The sequence below is a fragment of the Setaria viridis genome, chromosome 5 (assembly GCF_005286985.2).
Source record: "Setaria viridis chromosome 5, Setaria_viridis_v4.0, whole genome shotgun sequence".
NCBI classification, from domain to species: domain Eukaryota; kingdom Viridiplantae; phylum Streptophyta; class Magnoliopsida; order Poales; family Poaceae; genus Setaria; species Setaria viridis.
Window position 1 is genome coordinate 26,094,372 of NC_048267.2, and position 15,023 is coordinate 26,109,394.

The window sequence follows — 15,023 nt, forward strand, 5'->3', positions numbered from 1 at the left end:
ATTAGGATTGTAGAGAGGAGCGAACGGATGATGGTTTCCATAGAGAATCTCTACTTCGGGAGAGACTACATGATACGCGAGAGATCTCAAGGAGCTGGTCGATGCAGGGAGCTGCTCGCCATGAATTAAGAGGGGATGAGGGGGAGGCGAAGCGGAGAGTGTTGGTATATTTAATGATCATGAATAAATCCACAAGTGCAGGGTTATACCGTTGTAGCATTTTGCCCAAGAGTATTCCCAAGGGTATCGTATTTCCCAAAGGAAGGTGGGTAAGTCAAAAGAGTTTACTATGCATACGAGTATATCATAAGACGGATAGGGACAATACTCAAGACAGGGGTAAGATAATGATGGATAGAGTAGTACGACACATACAGAAGGATCATCTCAAGATAACTAAGCTAGAGAGAAGGACTAAGAGTTAGCTCTAGGTTCATATGCACTTCCTATATACTAAACATATCATACAAGCATAACATGCATACACATTGTATAGGGACCAGGCCTATGCACCCAGGCACACGCGGGGAGACAGTACCCTACTGGTCTGCCAGCGTAGTTACTACTAATTTACGAACTCCTATAGTGTACCCAAACATGGGGTATTACAAAGGATGGACAGGGCTATCACCACTTGCCGCCTACCCCTAGCAATCTGTGGGGTAAACTCATATCCAATGAAGCTAAGCAATCCAAGCAGCATGCTTTCATTATTAACAACACTCCAACCATCCCGTCTACGGTGACAATGGCTAAAGCCACCATGGAAATGGCCACTGAACTGATCCCGTAGCATAGATCAACTAGCCTATCCATGATATGTATGCACACAAAGTATAACATGTAGCAAGGTCTATAAACACACATGAGAGTATACAAGCCTATACTATGATAGTAAGGGTATACAACTAGCATACGGGCGTATAAGCCTAGCATACCACTATAGCAAGGGTATACAACCAACTCATGTATAGAAGAACCAAGCACAACACTAAATAAAGAAGATGTATACTTTGAATAGACTAAACTCAACCTAGGAATAAAAGATACAAGAGACATACCCTAGATTCCAAGGAGACCTGGAACCTGAAGTAGAGCTGTTCTAGCCTAACTCCACTAACATGGAAACTAAGAGGGAGAGAGTGATTCACTAGTGGTGTGTGTGTCATGAATGGACCCCCCCTCTCATATTTATAGGCTCCAAGAGACGGTTCTATGAGGGAATCTTCGCGGAATATCCCTTAACCGACCTAAACCATTGCCATGTGGAAACTGGAGACAAGAAGGGACAAGGGCGGTTCGCCCGACCCCCTGTGGGCCCCCCTCGCAACCGCCTTTCTCCGGGTGACTACTTGGTGGGTCCCAATAGTGGTTGTGTGCGTTATCCGGTGGATTGAGGCGGTTGTGGTAGTTTCTGGACCCTTCAATCAATGGGATGCACACATGGCAATCTCCCATTAGTCAGAAGCGTGTTTCTTGAATCCATAGAGGGTGCTTTCTCCATCCTTTTGTGCTAATTCACCTGCAACCAAATATTCTCCAAGGACAAGTGGTTGTCGCGGTGGTGGTTATCTGGTCCGCGGTCGTCGTCGTTGGGGTGGTGGTTGTTGCTTTGGGATTGGTCCACCTCCTCCTCTTGAATGGGTTCCAGCCGACCTCCCCTACGGTAGCCATGATCACCTCGACTGCGATCGGATCTACTCTGAGTAGATCGACTTTGGGAGTGCTGGGTATATGTAGATATGGAGTGTGACGATCATCCTGAGCGTGCTGGGGCCTAGGCTTTTTCCTCGATCTGGGTGTTAGCGATATGGATGCGGGCCCAGATCCACTACAGTTGCTTTGAACCCGGAAGATTTTCTGAAAGTTTAGCATATGGTGATGGCGTGTACGTAATCTTGATCATGGGAGTATGACAAGTTTCTCACTATGGGTCACCACAATTTGACAAAGCTCAATGAGAGAACAAGTAGAATATGTGGAGGCTATGTAATAGGATCAACATATGGCCTTGGATGGGAATTTCTCCTCATCTTCTCGATGGGAGATGTGATGGTTGATCGTGTGCCTCACGTTGCATCCTTGGTTGATCCGATCGCAGAGGTCTTTGTCATGCCGTGAGCCAGAGCGTTGCGACTTGAAAGTTGTGCCCCGCTTCTGCCAAATCGGCAAAGATAGGTCCGTATGGTTGATTAAGGCTGCCACAACCTGGACCATCGCTTGCACTCGGGCCAATCTCGGGGTGTTGGGAAGGAGAGTGGTGAGCTCTTCGTTTGCGGCGATAAGGTTCTCCTTTGGAGTCATGTAGACCTTGTGGCCATCGTAGTCCATAGTGAACTCTCACTCGAGGTTGTGAGGGTGGAGAGTGTGCTGCTTGTTAGAGCGCGACCTCCTCCTCCCATCCCGGTGAGATTCAACATGTTCTCCATCGCCATTGGCGTTCAACAACATTGAGGATCTGCTATCGCTAAGCAGCTTGGTTGGTGTTCTTTTGAATGTGTTGTGCCTTGGCTTGCTCCATTTCCCCCTCGATGTTTCGTTCATCATCGAAGACCGGTGCTGCTGGTGCGACAACGTAAACAAAATCGGGGGGCAAGTTGCTTTCGGAGTCGTCAGCGGATTCAACAAAAGTTTCCATCTGGTCTTCATCTTCTGCCTCCGGCTCCGGACCCATCGTGGATTGTGTTTGGGAGCACCCCTTTGACAACTGATCTGAGTCGATGGTGCAGTCCATCTCCACGCCTTCCTCCAAGATTGGAAATAGGGATGGCTGCTGATAACATCCATGATCTGTAGCTCATCCTCGTCCGACTAGTCATTGACCGGTCGAAGAAGTTTGATCTCACCATAGCTTTCCTCGTTGCCTCCTGGAAGGTGGCGGCAGCACTCCTCAGCACGTAAGGGATACGGATCTGAGGGGTCGAATCAGTTGGCACCCCTCCAAGAGTAAACTCGCAAAGGGTCATGCACTCGGCTAGTTGAGATACAATGTGATCCATACCTTGGACAAGATCGTCGGCGGAGAGAGCCACGGGGGCTCCGTCCTTTCCCGCTGCAGGGTACAGCAGATCATCGACCGGAACTCATGGGTTCCTAGTCTGTTGCGGTCTGCTGAGGATTACTTTGTTAGCCTAGGTCTAGTTGCAAACCAGATTGGATCTGTTAGCCGCGACCGGTGCCGTAGCCCGATCGAAGGTTTCGATCTTCTCGACCAAAGGACTAGGGATGATGCACGGCACTTCCCTGATGAGAAGCTGGCCTCTGAGAGGGACCGAGTGGTTGGCCGCACGATCACCGATGGCGGAGGCAACGTGATGTCCCTAGAAGGGAATTGCCGCTCCCATCACGACGAAGATGATGCAACTCTTCGGGATGCTGACAACGTCCATCAAGCTCACCAACTGACACGGCGAACCTCTACCTGGCACGCCAACTATCAGGGGAATAGGCCGGCAGTTCACTATAGGGTAGACCAAGGTGGTAGATTGTGTGGAGGGGATCACCGCACCTAGAACTAGATGGATGAACACAACGACCCAGGGGACTTTACTAGGTTCGAACCACCAGATTGGTGTAATACCCTACGTCCAGTGCTCTAGGTTGTATTCTTAGCGTGTAGCGTATCGAATATGGCTTGGGTTTTTGAGGGAGGTCCCTGCCACCCATATATAGTCCGGGGGACAGGGTTACAGATCTGATTTGATCTAATCCTAGTCGGTTACAAGGAAATCTAATACATTTCGGTACAATTTATCTCTTTACATATTTAAACATGCATATCTGAAACTATATCTCTTGATGCCGATCCTTCATCTTGATCTGTACGCCTATCCTGAGTCCCCCTCGCATGGGCTGCGGTACCCCCTTTGGAGGGCAGCCAGGCCCATCCGAGTGGCACCCGGGGGTTATATCCCCCACATCCGAATATCAAGCATCACATAGAACAAGATTATAGCAGCTCTATTCTACTATATCTGATCTCACAACAACCTAGACATGAATCATGCTTTTTGCTACCCACAATTTTCAAGCTAAGGTTTGATCATGCAAGCTAACAGACTCAAAAGCATGGGTAGGATACTAAGTTGTAACAAGACATATGAGAGGAAATAAATAGAGCAATTATTCATCATTTCAACCATGGAGAATTAAAACATTCTTACCGCGCATAGGAAAGCAGTAAATAGTTTTGGTATTTTTAGTTTTTCAGATTTTTATTTGTTTTTATCATGCATATTCTGAAAATAGAAAGATACAAGTTACCTCTCTTGTGGGGGGTCCTCCCCCAAGCTAGCATCAGGCTCACTGTTGTTGGTTGGGGTTGTACCCCGTCCAACGAAAGTAAGCTTTCTACTCCTTCTCTTGGTGTTTTTGCAGTGCACTTTGACAAGTTGGGTGCCCAACTTGCAACAAAAGTGCGACAACATGGGGCAACATCCAATTGGGCAAAAGAACTCTCCCCAAGTGGTTGCTTCCCTTGAGTTCAAACCCGCGACAAAGAACAAGATAGAGGAAGAGAGTTCCCTTGCTTCTGTCTCCTTGCCATATTATTCACATCACAATCAATGAATAGTTCACCAACAACAATAATGCAACATAGAACAAGTTCAGCATCAACAATGCAACATACAACAAAAGTTCTTCAGCAACAAATAACAAGTTCACTAGCAACACACTTCAGTTGAGGGAAGGATCCACTTGGCTCTGACCGGTGCTGAAGTGAATCAGGCTAAAAATTAGAGTATGCAACTGCTTTGTGGTGTTCTTCAAAGCTTCAAGCTCTTCTATCTGAGACTTAAATGTTGTTCCTTGCGTTTCAGCCCTCACTCTCAGTGCACCCATCTCAGACTCCTATTCAACAATCTTTTGCTGAAGTTGTGCCCCCCTCGTTTCTCACTCTCAAGATCAGCTTAGATTTCTTCTATCTGCAACACAGTACCAACCCTAGTCCTTTTCTTTAAGGGTGGGTGAATGCGAGCAACCTCCCGTAATGTCCTAGATTGGACAACTACAGCCACTGCTTCAGCAGCTATCTTTGGTTAGTCATCTCCAGGTTGGGTGACAATTTGTTCCATCCGAACCTAATAAAAGAAAGAAAATGAATGGTCTCACAAAAGTACTCACAAATATTTCTAGTGTTATTGTTGTAAAGAACAATGCAAAGTAAACAAGTACTTACAATGGCTGCCTGTACTAGAGCGGTGTAGCCATTTTTGCTGCAATGGAAGTTCTTGAAAAGATCAATTGGAGTTGGGTCTCTTTCAACTTGCTTCTCCCTCTAATATGATGTGAAAACAGGCATAAATTGTTAGCTTTGAACAAAGAGCATGAGTAAGTTCATCAAATAAAGTATAGAGTAAAAACATGACTTGTTCAATTGCTTACCACAACATGAGCCTGTGCAATGTAGCTTCTAGATCATGTGCATTGAATATACTTGACCAGTCCACGATTACCGGTGTTTGTAGTACACCTCTCCTTTTATAGTAATGAAAACTCGTGTAAGAGTAATGAATAAGAGGAACATATAAGTACATGCAAATGTGTTAGTGGCAAGTTGAAGTTCTATCATACCTTGTGAGGTTGGCTAGACCACATCGTAACCAGTTTGTTCCACTGGTCATCATTCATAGTGGTCACAGGAGTTCTAGTTGGGACTTTATTTGTTGCAAGACCATTGAAGTACTTTTTCTTGAGCCGGTACCTCCCATGTCTCTGTTGCAACTTGAGCATGTCAGTACATGCCTTTATGACTGGTTGACTGGTGGTTTCAATGTCAAATTGTCCCTATATTAAGCAAAAACATAAGAGTAGTTAGAAAAATGGATGAAAAGAAAGGATGCAAAAAACTATGGTATTAGATGAGTCGATATATACACACCGGCAGTTTGCCAATGTAGTCCTTGAGATATTTTTCATTATGGGCCTTATAGTCCTTATAGTGAGTAAGGATCGATATATGCCCACGCAATATGATCCCACCCTCTGATGCAAACTTTGTAGCTTGCATTGGTGCCTCTGGCCATTTAAGCCCTTCTCGAACATGGATCGGAAGCTTGGTGTGTAACCCTAAGCTTGGCGTGTAACCCTCTGCTTATCCTATCCAGATCTCTGCCCAACCTTCTTGAATCTCGTGGCACTTGTACTCTTGTGGAAGGGAGTGCATCACCTAAAAATTTTGTTACGATCATACAGGTGGTTTGTTTAATAATGATTTGGTTGCTAATTGTGATGTTCCAATTTTTTGGCATTGGGAAAAAGAGATCAAATGAATTGCCTTTGCAAGTTGTCATGTCAGCGATGTCCTCAGTGTGGGTGGCTGTTACTTGACCTTTGGTTGGCAATTCTTGTGAATCAGGAGTCGTCCCATCCGAAACTCCTGCCTGAGCTAAAGCCAATGCCTTTGCCCTAGTCACTCTAGGAGGCATACTGTCAGAGGCATCAGGTGCTCGAATTCTCTTGGACAACCCTCTTCCCCCGCTGACATGTATGCTATCACTGATCTTATTGGACAAATTGCATAAACAAAAATAATGAGAAGCAATCCTACATAACTGATACAAGAAATTTGGTAGGCAACAACAGATGCCTTACATTGGCATGTCTCTTGGTCAGATTTAGGCCGTTCCTGAGATGGATCATACTCCGGATCTGGATCTTCACTTCTTTTTTCACTTCTTGTTTCATTGGTATCCTTTCTTTATCCTTTTGTTGCCTCTTTAAGGATGTTTGTGACTTTTCCAATACGAAGATAGTACCTTCTAGTTCCTTAAGATACATGCAACCGTCTTCTGCTTGTAAGGAGTGAGCTTCGGTTCTTTATGTTAGGAAAAGAAAGAAACTTCTGTAAAATTGTCCAATCCCTATAAATGAAACAAACTACTGTACAAGAAACAAACTGCTTCAAAATCTAAAGGTAGAGCGCACCAAAATAAGATCCAATATAGGATGTTCCTAGCCAAAAGAAAATCCAGGAAAGGTTGTTCCTACCCAACCTTATACGAGCCGAAAGGGCAAACTACTATAAAAGAAATAAATTAATGTAAAATCGTAAAGGTGCTCCCCCCAAAACAAGATCCAAAATAGGATGTTCCTACCCAACCTTATACTAGCCCAAAGGACAAACTAGTAAAAGAAACAAACTAGTGTATACATGGGAACTGCCAGATCTACAAACAAATAACAAAGTAAAAGTAATAACAAAACTAAACAAGGAAACACTTTAATCGGAACACTGGGGACGCTTAACTGGGGAGGAAAATATTGTACCTGGTTGTTGATATTTCCTTCGTACAACCTTTCCGCCTGGTACCATTGCGTTACCGCTGGTCCTACGGAGGGAGATGGGAAATGGACGACAGCTATGAGGGGAAGATTGTGGATGGCGGTGAGCAGGTGAAGATTTGGGATGCAGGCGAGGAGGTGAACGGGAACTGATGGCGGAAAGTTTTTTGATGCAGAAATTTGGGCAGAGGGAGGGAAGGGACGAGGTATTTGGCCAATTGGTTGGATGGCGCTGTCACATTACCAATATACCCTTTTAGTATGGTGGTGGATGAAACGGGATGCTGTTGGGAGGGGGAAGAAAAATTGACATTTCACATCTGTCACATGGCTTGGCCTGGGCGTTCGAATATTTGAATAGCACGCCAAAAAGATTTTGGGGCTGGTTTGCGCCAGGTAATGGTGACCAAAGGATATTCCACTTAGCAGAATATGCCGGACAAAAATCTGAATCGTGAAATGTCTAGTAGTCTATTCATGGACGTTTCTTATTCTTGGTACAATCAGCGTAACCTCTACCAAAGCTTTATTGGTAGAATCAGCAGAATCTGGACCCAGATTCAACAAATTATCATTCAAAATCTTCGGTATATCATGAGGACAACTTCAAAAAGTTGTATATTCCGTTATTTGGTACCACTCCCTCCGTTTATATACTGCTCCGCTTATATTGAAGTACATTATTAGGTACTACTCCCTTCTTTTATAAGGCGTATGCGCATAAGTGTAATAAGAGAGACAATGTCATATCATGCCACGTCTTATGAATAAGAACGGAGGGCATATTTAGGATGGAGAACTACATATATATATATATATATATATATATATATATATATATATATATAGAGAGAGAGAGAGAGAGAGAGAGAGAGAGAGAGAGAGAGAGTTTTACATTGGAAAGAAATCTCCCTTCGATTGGGTGTGCTTACTACTTATTCTTGTGTACATTGGCAATCAAACATCATTTTCCCGATTGGATTTTCTAACTACTCAATCATGTGCACATTGGAGATCAAACATCCCTCCTTTGGTTGCATGTGCTTACTTACACACATGTCAACATTGGAAACCAAAGAAATCTCCCTTCGATTGGGTGTGCTTACTACTTATTAATGTGCACATTGGCAATCAAACATCATTTTTTCGATTAGATTTGCTAACTACTCAATCATGCGCACATTGGAGATCAAACATCCCTTCCTTTGGTTGCATGTGCTTACTTACACACATGTCAACATTGGAAACCAAAGAAATCTACCTTCGATTGGGTGTACTTACTACTTATTCATGTGCACATTGGCAATCAAACATCATTTTCCCCAATTGAATTTGCTAACTACTAAATCATGTGCACATTCCAAATCAAACATCCCTCCCTTCAATTAAATGGCTTCCTTGGATTAAGTAGCTCTGAACATAGTTTTGGGTTATATTGAAGATTACAAACAAAAACATTACAAAGGTAGTTTTGGGTTTCTTTTATCAATAGCATCACTCATTACATGATGGTGAGGTCAGAGAAGTCTCCTTTTTGGGTGGCGAAAGACTAGACCCTGCCACATCTGTATTCCTGCATGTATCCATAATCTTAATCCACTCGATTGACTCAAACACTTGGAAATCTGAGTCTTCAACGCCCCTAGAGCAGTTAGATGATCTAGCTTCATTCGCAACATGAAGATGACATACCAGCCTATCTGCTTGGTCACTCTGCACCCCATTGGTACCAGACCAGTTATAAGACTCATCCGACTCCGGTACAAACTCTGCCAGATCACCAATATTTAAAATCTAAGCACAAAGCCTAGGAAGAAATTATTACAAGGCTCAATGAAATAGTTGGTTCGTACATGACAATGAAACATTTATTGTTCAAATCGAATACAATAATCAATGGCAATGAAATTGTTGGCGCTAGAAATCGGTCAACCGAATCCCCAGCGTCTGACACACGCCCCGGGAGAATCTGCTTAACTCCTGTTCGGGTGATCGCCCTGGTGCGGTTCGCGTGGCGTGCCAGCCAATCTGACCTATTGATTGGCAAGGGAGAATACGTGTCAGATCCCAAAGGTTGCGATCGGCTAAGTTTCCGATCTCAAGAAAGCTTATCAGCGAATCGGCCGATTTGCCGTAATAAAGAAATCGGCTCTGAAGCAGCCGATTACTGAGTAGCGTGAATGAAAACTGCGGGAGTAATCAATGCAACGCTACAGCAACAACACTAGGAACAGATCTAATTGGCTATACGTAAAATAAGTGAATTAAATAGCAGAATATAAGGAAAGCCGAAACTGCCGATTCCTAGCTGGATAACTGGTGATAAAACTAGAAAAACAGGTAAAACCTATGATTCTAGTAAATATCGATAACTAGTGAATAAATCTAAACGAAACGACAGCGATGCGCCCAAAGTTAAAGCTTAGAATTTACTCGATAAGCGGAACTTACAAGATCGGCCGGAGATCAAGTTGATGCAGCCCCGCCAACCCGTATGAACTCGTGAAAAAGAAGAAAAGTATTGGCGAAGTCGCCTGCTTGAAAGTAAGTACGAGGAAATAGTAATTTGTTGTATTGAGTTGTTGATTCATTTTAGTATTGAGTTGTTGATTCATTTTACAGATCTACAAAGGTGGCTATTTATAGCCCCGTACAAACGACTCCTTATCCGACTAGAACTTTATCTCTAACTTTAAACAGAAAAACTTTTTATCCGACTAGGACTCTATCCCAAATCTAAACAGAAAATGAATATTTACAAGTACGATTCGTACTATCTTTACGTGCCTCATGGGCTGACCTCTTCTTCATCTTCATAATCCTTTTTAAGCCCACATCGGCCCAATTACCTCTTTAGCAAGGAGGTAACCGATCAGGACCTACACACCAAGGGCTCAAACTCATCCTGACCCTGGGCACTAGGGTCGGACGGGGCGGAGATCCTCCCTTGAGGGTCGGGCGCGTCCGATCCCAAACCTCAGGGGTCGGGCGAGGCGGAGATCCTCCCTTGGGGGTCGGGCGCGTCCGATCCCAAACCTCAGGGGTCGGACGAGGCGGAGCCCCAAGGATCAATCGGCCGATCCTTAACTGTAGCATTACTTGGCCGATCCTTGACTGTAGCGCCATTCGGCCGATCCTCGACTGTAGCACCATTCGGCCGATCCTTAACTGTAGCACCATTCGGCCGATTTCCAATTGTCGCCCCTGTATCTTGCAATATCTTCAAATTTCTTTCTCTCCTGACGCCGATTTTACTCGTGTCAAAATCTGGTGTCAACAGAAATAATTGTTTAACATTCTACCTCTTTGTCATTGGGGTTCGAAGAAGGTGCCGACGTAGCAGGATTGGTTGACAGACGATGGTCATCAGGAGCTAGAGATACATGATTATTTGGAGGAGGAGGAGCTGCAGTAGCAGGTGTAGTAGAGCCTTCCAATGTAGTTGGAGCAGTAGTCAGTGTAGCAGAGCCTTCCGACGTAGTTGGAGCAGGAGCAGGTGCAACAAAGCCTTTCGACGTAGTTTGATCGAAGCAGGTGCAGGAGAGCCTTCCGATGTAGCAAGACCAAGAGCAGGTGCAGGAGAGCATTCCGACGTAGCGAGACCAGGAGTAGGAGCCACCTCAGGATCTTCATGAGCTTGCAAAGTAGTGAGACCAGGATCATCCTTAGCTTGCGAAGTAGAGAGACCAGGATCATCTAGAGTAGCAGCGGTAGACACTTCAAGATCATCAGGATCTGTAGCTGTTTCCACCACAGGATCTTCCTTTTGCTGTTGAGAGGCAACAATATTAGATAGAACCATGAGTATTGATGCATTTGTTTCCTCACCATCGCCACCCGTCTTTGTGGGAACAAGTGTGGAATCCTTTTCTATCAGGATCGTCGTTGATGTCAACAATTGTGTAATTCCACCTGAACTGTGATGTGGCATAGAGACTTCAGAGGATTTACTCAGTTCAATCAGAGGCATGATTAGCAAGGGGGTCTGACCAGCATGTGGGAGTTGAATTTGCGGTGCTGGTAACCTGATCTGCTGGTACACCTGATTGAGTGCAGCAGAGAAGGTGGTGATCACATTGTTGATGCTCTGGTTTGCCCTCTGTGCCACCTGCTCTAGCCACGCAAATTGTCTTTCCTCCTGACGAGCCAGTCTCTTGTCCAACCATTTTTGCAGCTCGGCCAAGCACATAGTACTTTCTGCTTAGTTTGCCTAACCATCAACCAGTCCTTGAAGAATTAAGGCAAGCTCCATCGGCTGACTGGCTGTTGCTGGAGTGATCGGTACTATTTCTGGTCATGAGTGACTTGGAGACAAGGTACATACGTAATTTTTTTCTCACTGCGTTCAGTATCTGAGCAATAGTTCTCATTTCTCTACGCATTAGGAGATGGTTCATTCCTAGCCCTTAGGCCATGATGTCTATCTCCTAGTCTCGCTGGCTTGTATACCTTGAATTTTGTTTTGGTAGGGCTATACTAATGTCGCTAATTTTTGGGTTCAGTTTGCACCTTTCTACCGTTCTTATCTTTTTTAGTAAGATGACTCAGGATGACGGAGATCTAGTGAGCATACAGCATTTGTTGGGCCACAATCAACCCATCTTAGATAACATCTTGAATCTCACAAAGAATAAAGTCCACGATGTCAAAATTCCAGCCAGTCATGATGTGAAGAAGCCACTACTAAAGACTAGTGATGGACTCGGCATTACCGATCCGTGGTAACAATGTCTTCCTTAGTGCTTGGGGAACCACATTGGCCTCAGGTTTAAGCATTTCAAGCATGCGATATGCTCAGCTAGAAGGGAATGGATCTACAAAGAGTTCAGCCATATCCTCATCCGAAGGGAATGATCCACTAAGCAAACTATGGCGAGGTGGTTCACGACCCGGTAGACAATATGGTGTAGGGACACGTTACACGTATTGACTCCAAGACTATCAGCAATTTGGTGTCACCAAATTCTATGTGGAGATTCCTAAAACATGACCTGAATGTACTCTCTGCTCTCAGGAATGTACACTGTAGCATACAAAACTCTGACCCAATCCTCAATAAACTGATGATGACCTGAGACCAAATTAGCCAAACCGGGAAGTTGATCGAAGTATCCCTTAATATCCTCTCCTCCCGCGGCCATATTCATATGATTCCAATTTATAATCTTGTGCTCAAATAGTTTGGTGGACAACATTTTGTAGTTATAGTAGAAAGTTTGCTGAATGACATTCCTAAATTTTGGTTTAACCCGTATGTCATGGGATTTTTCAAACCACAGATCCTCAGACACAAATCTAAGTCTTTTAATCATTTGGTAGCTATGCATGCTTAGGTCAATCATCCTTAGCGGCTCTTCTGGTGGAGGGTAAAGAGGTACCTCATTCTGCTCCCTGGGGTTGGGCGTAGAAAACTCAGTAGGGTAGGGAGGTCAATGCCACGTAGATTGCTATCTTTCGGAAGGCGCCGAGGTTGACTCACCCTGTGTGCAGCAGGAAGGCGTCGAGGTTGACCCACCTCGTGTACAGCGGGAATGGGCAGGATAAGACTCCTGTGTAATGCACCTGCCCCCAGATGTGCCTGCAGAATTCGCCTGTGACTCCCTTTGTCGCTTCATCAGAGGTGGGTGAAGCACCTTTCCATTTCTCTTGCCACCATTTTAGCCCATCTGCAAAATCTTTCTTGAATCAGCTACCGCAATGATCTCAAAAAATTTAACAAATCTCCCTTTCAACGACGAATACCGGTGGAATTGGGGCGAGCGGCGGCAGATTGCGGTAGCAGCGGAGCGCAGCCATGGTTGCGGGCAGCGGCAGCATGTGGCGGCGGCGGCTAAAACCTACCAAGGGCGAGCGCCGCAAGTGACCTTGTAGTAAATGGGGAACGACGGGTCAGCAAGGGTGACACGGCATTGGATAAAGTCATAAAGGTATAATGCACACCCAGACAAGAAGATGGGTAGGAGTTTCCTACCCAACCTTGTTCTAGCATAAGGATGTTTCGTTGTTCGAGAATACACCGAACTGGATAAAAAGCCAGCCAAATAGGCGTTCAAAGATTTTGAAAGTAGCATGTTCTGGTGTTTGAGAATACACCGAACCGGATAAACAACCAGCCAAATGGGTATTCGAAGATTTTGAAAGTAGGATGTTGTGGTGTTTGACAATACACCTAACCAAATAAACTGCCAGCCAAATGGACATTCAAAGATTTTGGAAGGCGTCACAGGATGTTCCGATGTTTTACAATACAATGAGCCAGATCAATGACCAGCTAAGTGCACTTGCGAACATATTGAGATGCGTCAAAAGGATTTTCCCACAACTACTATGATAAAAGGTCTACATGCACATATCAATTTATATCATATACAACAAATGAGTTCAGATTGGATCGACTAAAATATTAATTGATTTCACATCTTAGTCCTCTTCACTGTATGGTGTAGGATTTTCATCTTCATCATGGTATTGCCAGATAGTCTTGTCCTCCTTCTCCTCATCAGAATTGAATCCGTCCACATTAGATAGAACCTGCTGGCAAATGGAAGTAACTTGAGCTGCAGGAATGACAGTCCGCTCCTCCTCCTCATCAGTAATAGGCATCAGAGCCTCCGAACCATCACCAATACCATCATTCAAGGTTTTTTCAATTACAACATCTTGATATGCAAGTCCCATGCCACTAGGCATTGTGTCCTGCTCATTTTCAATAAAGCTCCACAAGTGTTTGTGCTCAAATTTTTGCACCACTCTCCATGGGTCTTGTAGCAGGGTGTCTGGCAAGTAAAACACCTCTGTTGCTTGTTCAGCAAAAATGTAGAGATTACTTTTGTACTAGTACCTTCCAATATTGATGATTGTCAAGTACCTATCCTTTTTAATCCTTGGTTCCTTCTTGGTCCTTCCCAGATCATACCAATCACAGTGGAATGATGCAGCGGTTTAATTTATGCCACGCCCTGCTGAGTTATACCGTAGCTCAATAATTTCTTTTAGACAACCATAAAACTCAAATGGCTCACTGTTATAAAAACCTGCAGCCATAATCCCACTGTTCTGCATCTTTCGATTTTCCTCTCGGGCATGTGTGTGGTACCGGACACCGCCAATAAGATATGCTGAATATTTTCTTCCTCGCTTGTATGGTAAATCTGATAATACATATAGATCCTCGGAGATCTCTCCTTCAGGCATCTTTTCAATCTGTACAACAAAACCATAGTTTGATGTATATTTTTATATATAGGTCCTCGCCCGCTAATATAAGTTTGTTTTGAAAAAGTAGAAAACTTACATGCGATTTAAACCATCGAGCGAATTCTTTCCGAATTATACGGTCAATAACCTGGTCCGACACACCTTCTGCTTCTAACTGATCCCTGTATATTCTGCAAAAGCACATCCATCTGAAAATTAGACCGAAATAATTGCGGTACAATCATTGCATGATGGATTACCTACCCGATATATGGCTCAACCTCGTCGCAATTGTTTAGCACATGCCAAACCAGCTTGTCGTAATCCAAATGAAGGAATGAAGTCTTCGCTGCTCCAATTACATTAACATTTTGCAGGAAACAAGATAAATCGCCTTCTCGTAACAAATCAGCATTCTCCCTATTCTTGCCCTCTTGATTGAATCGTGTGCCAACATCATCATCCGCAAAGTACCTTGAGCAAAATGTCAAGGCCTCATTGGCAACATATGCTTCTGCAATGGATCCTTCAGGCCTAGCCAT

General features: G+C 44.3%; 1 protein-coding gene across 1 annotated transcript; it reads right to left on the bottom strand.

Annotated features, from left to right (window-relative positions):
• Positions 1–13,704: 13,704 nt before the first annotated feature.
• LOC140222854 (uncharacterized) lies at positions 13,705–15,023 on the bottom strand. Its single transcript, XM_072293978.1, has 4 exons — positions 14,746–15,023; positions 14,579–14,672; positions 14,319–14,487; positions 13,705–14,078 (listed from the first exon to the last, which is right to left on the bottom strand). The coding sequence occupies exons 1-4, from the start codon at positions 15,021–15,023 to the stop codon at positions 13,705–13,707; spliced, it is 915 nt and encodes a 304-aa protein (XP_072150079.1).

Bases quoted from the DNA above. Each gene is read 5' to 3' on its own strand.
- LOC140222854 (XM_072293978.1), bottom strand. From the start codon at position 15,023: ATGGCTAGGCCTGAAGGATCCATTGCAGAAGCATATGTTGCCAATGAG. The intron at 14,673-14,745 runs GTAGGTAATCCA...GTGCTTTTGCAG, and splicing joins GAGGTTGAGCCATATATCGG to AATATACAGGGATCAGTTAG. The intron at 14,488-14,578 runs GTAAGTTTTCTA...TTTGTTGTACAG, and splicing joins CTCGATGGTTTAAATCGCAT to ATTGAAAAGATGCCTGAAGG.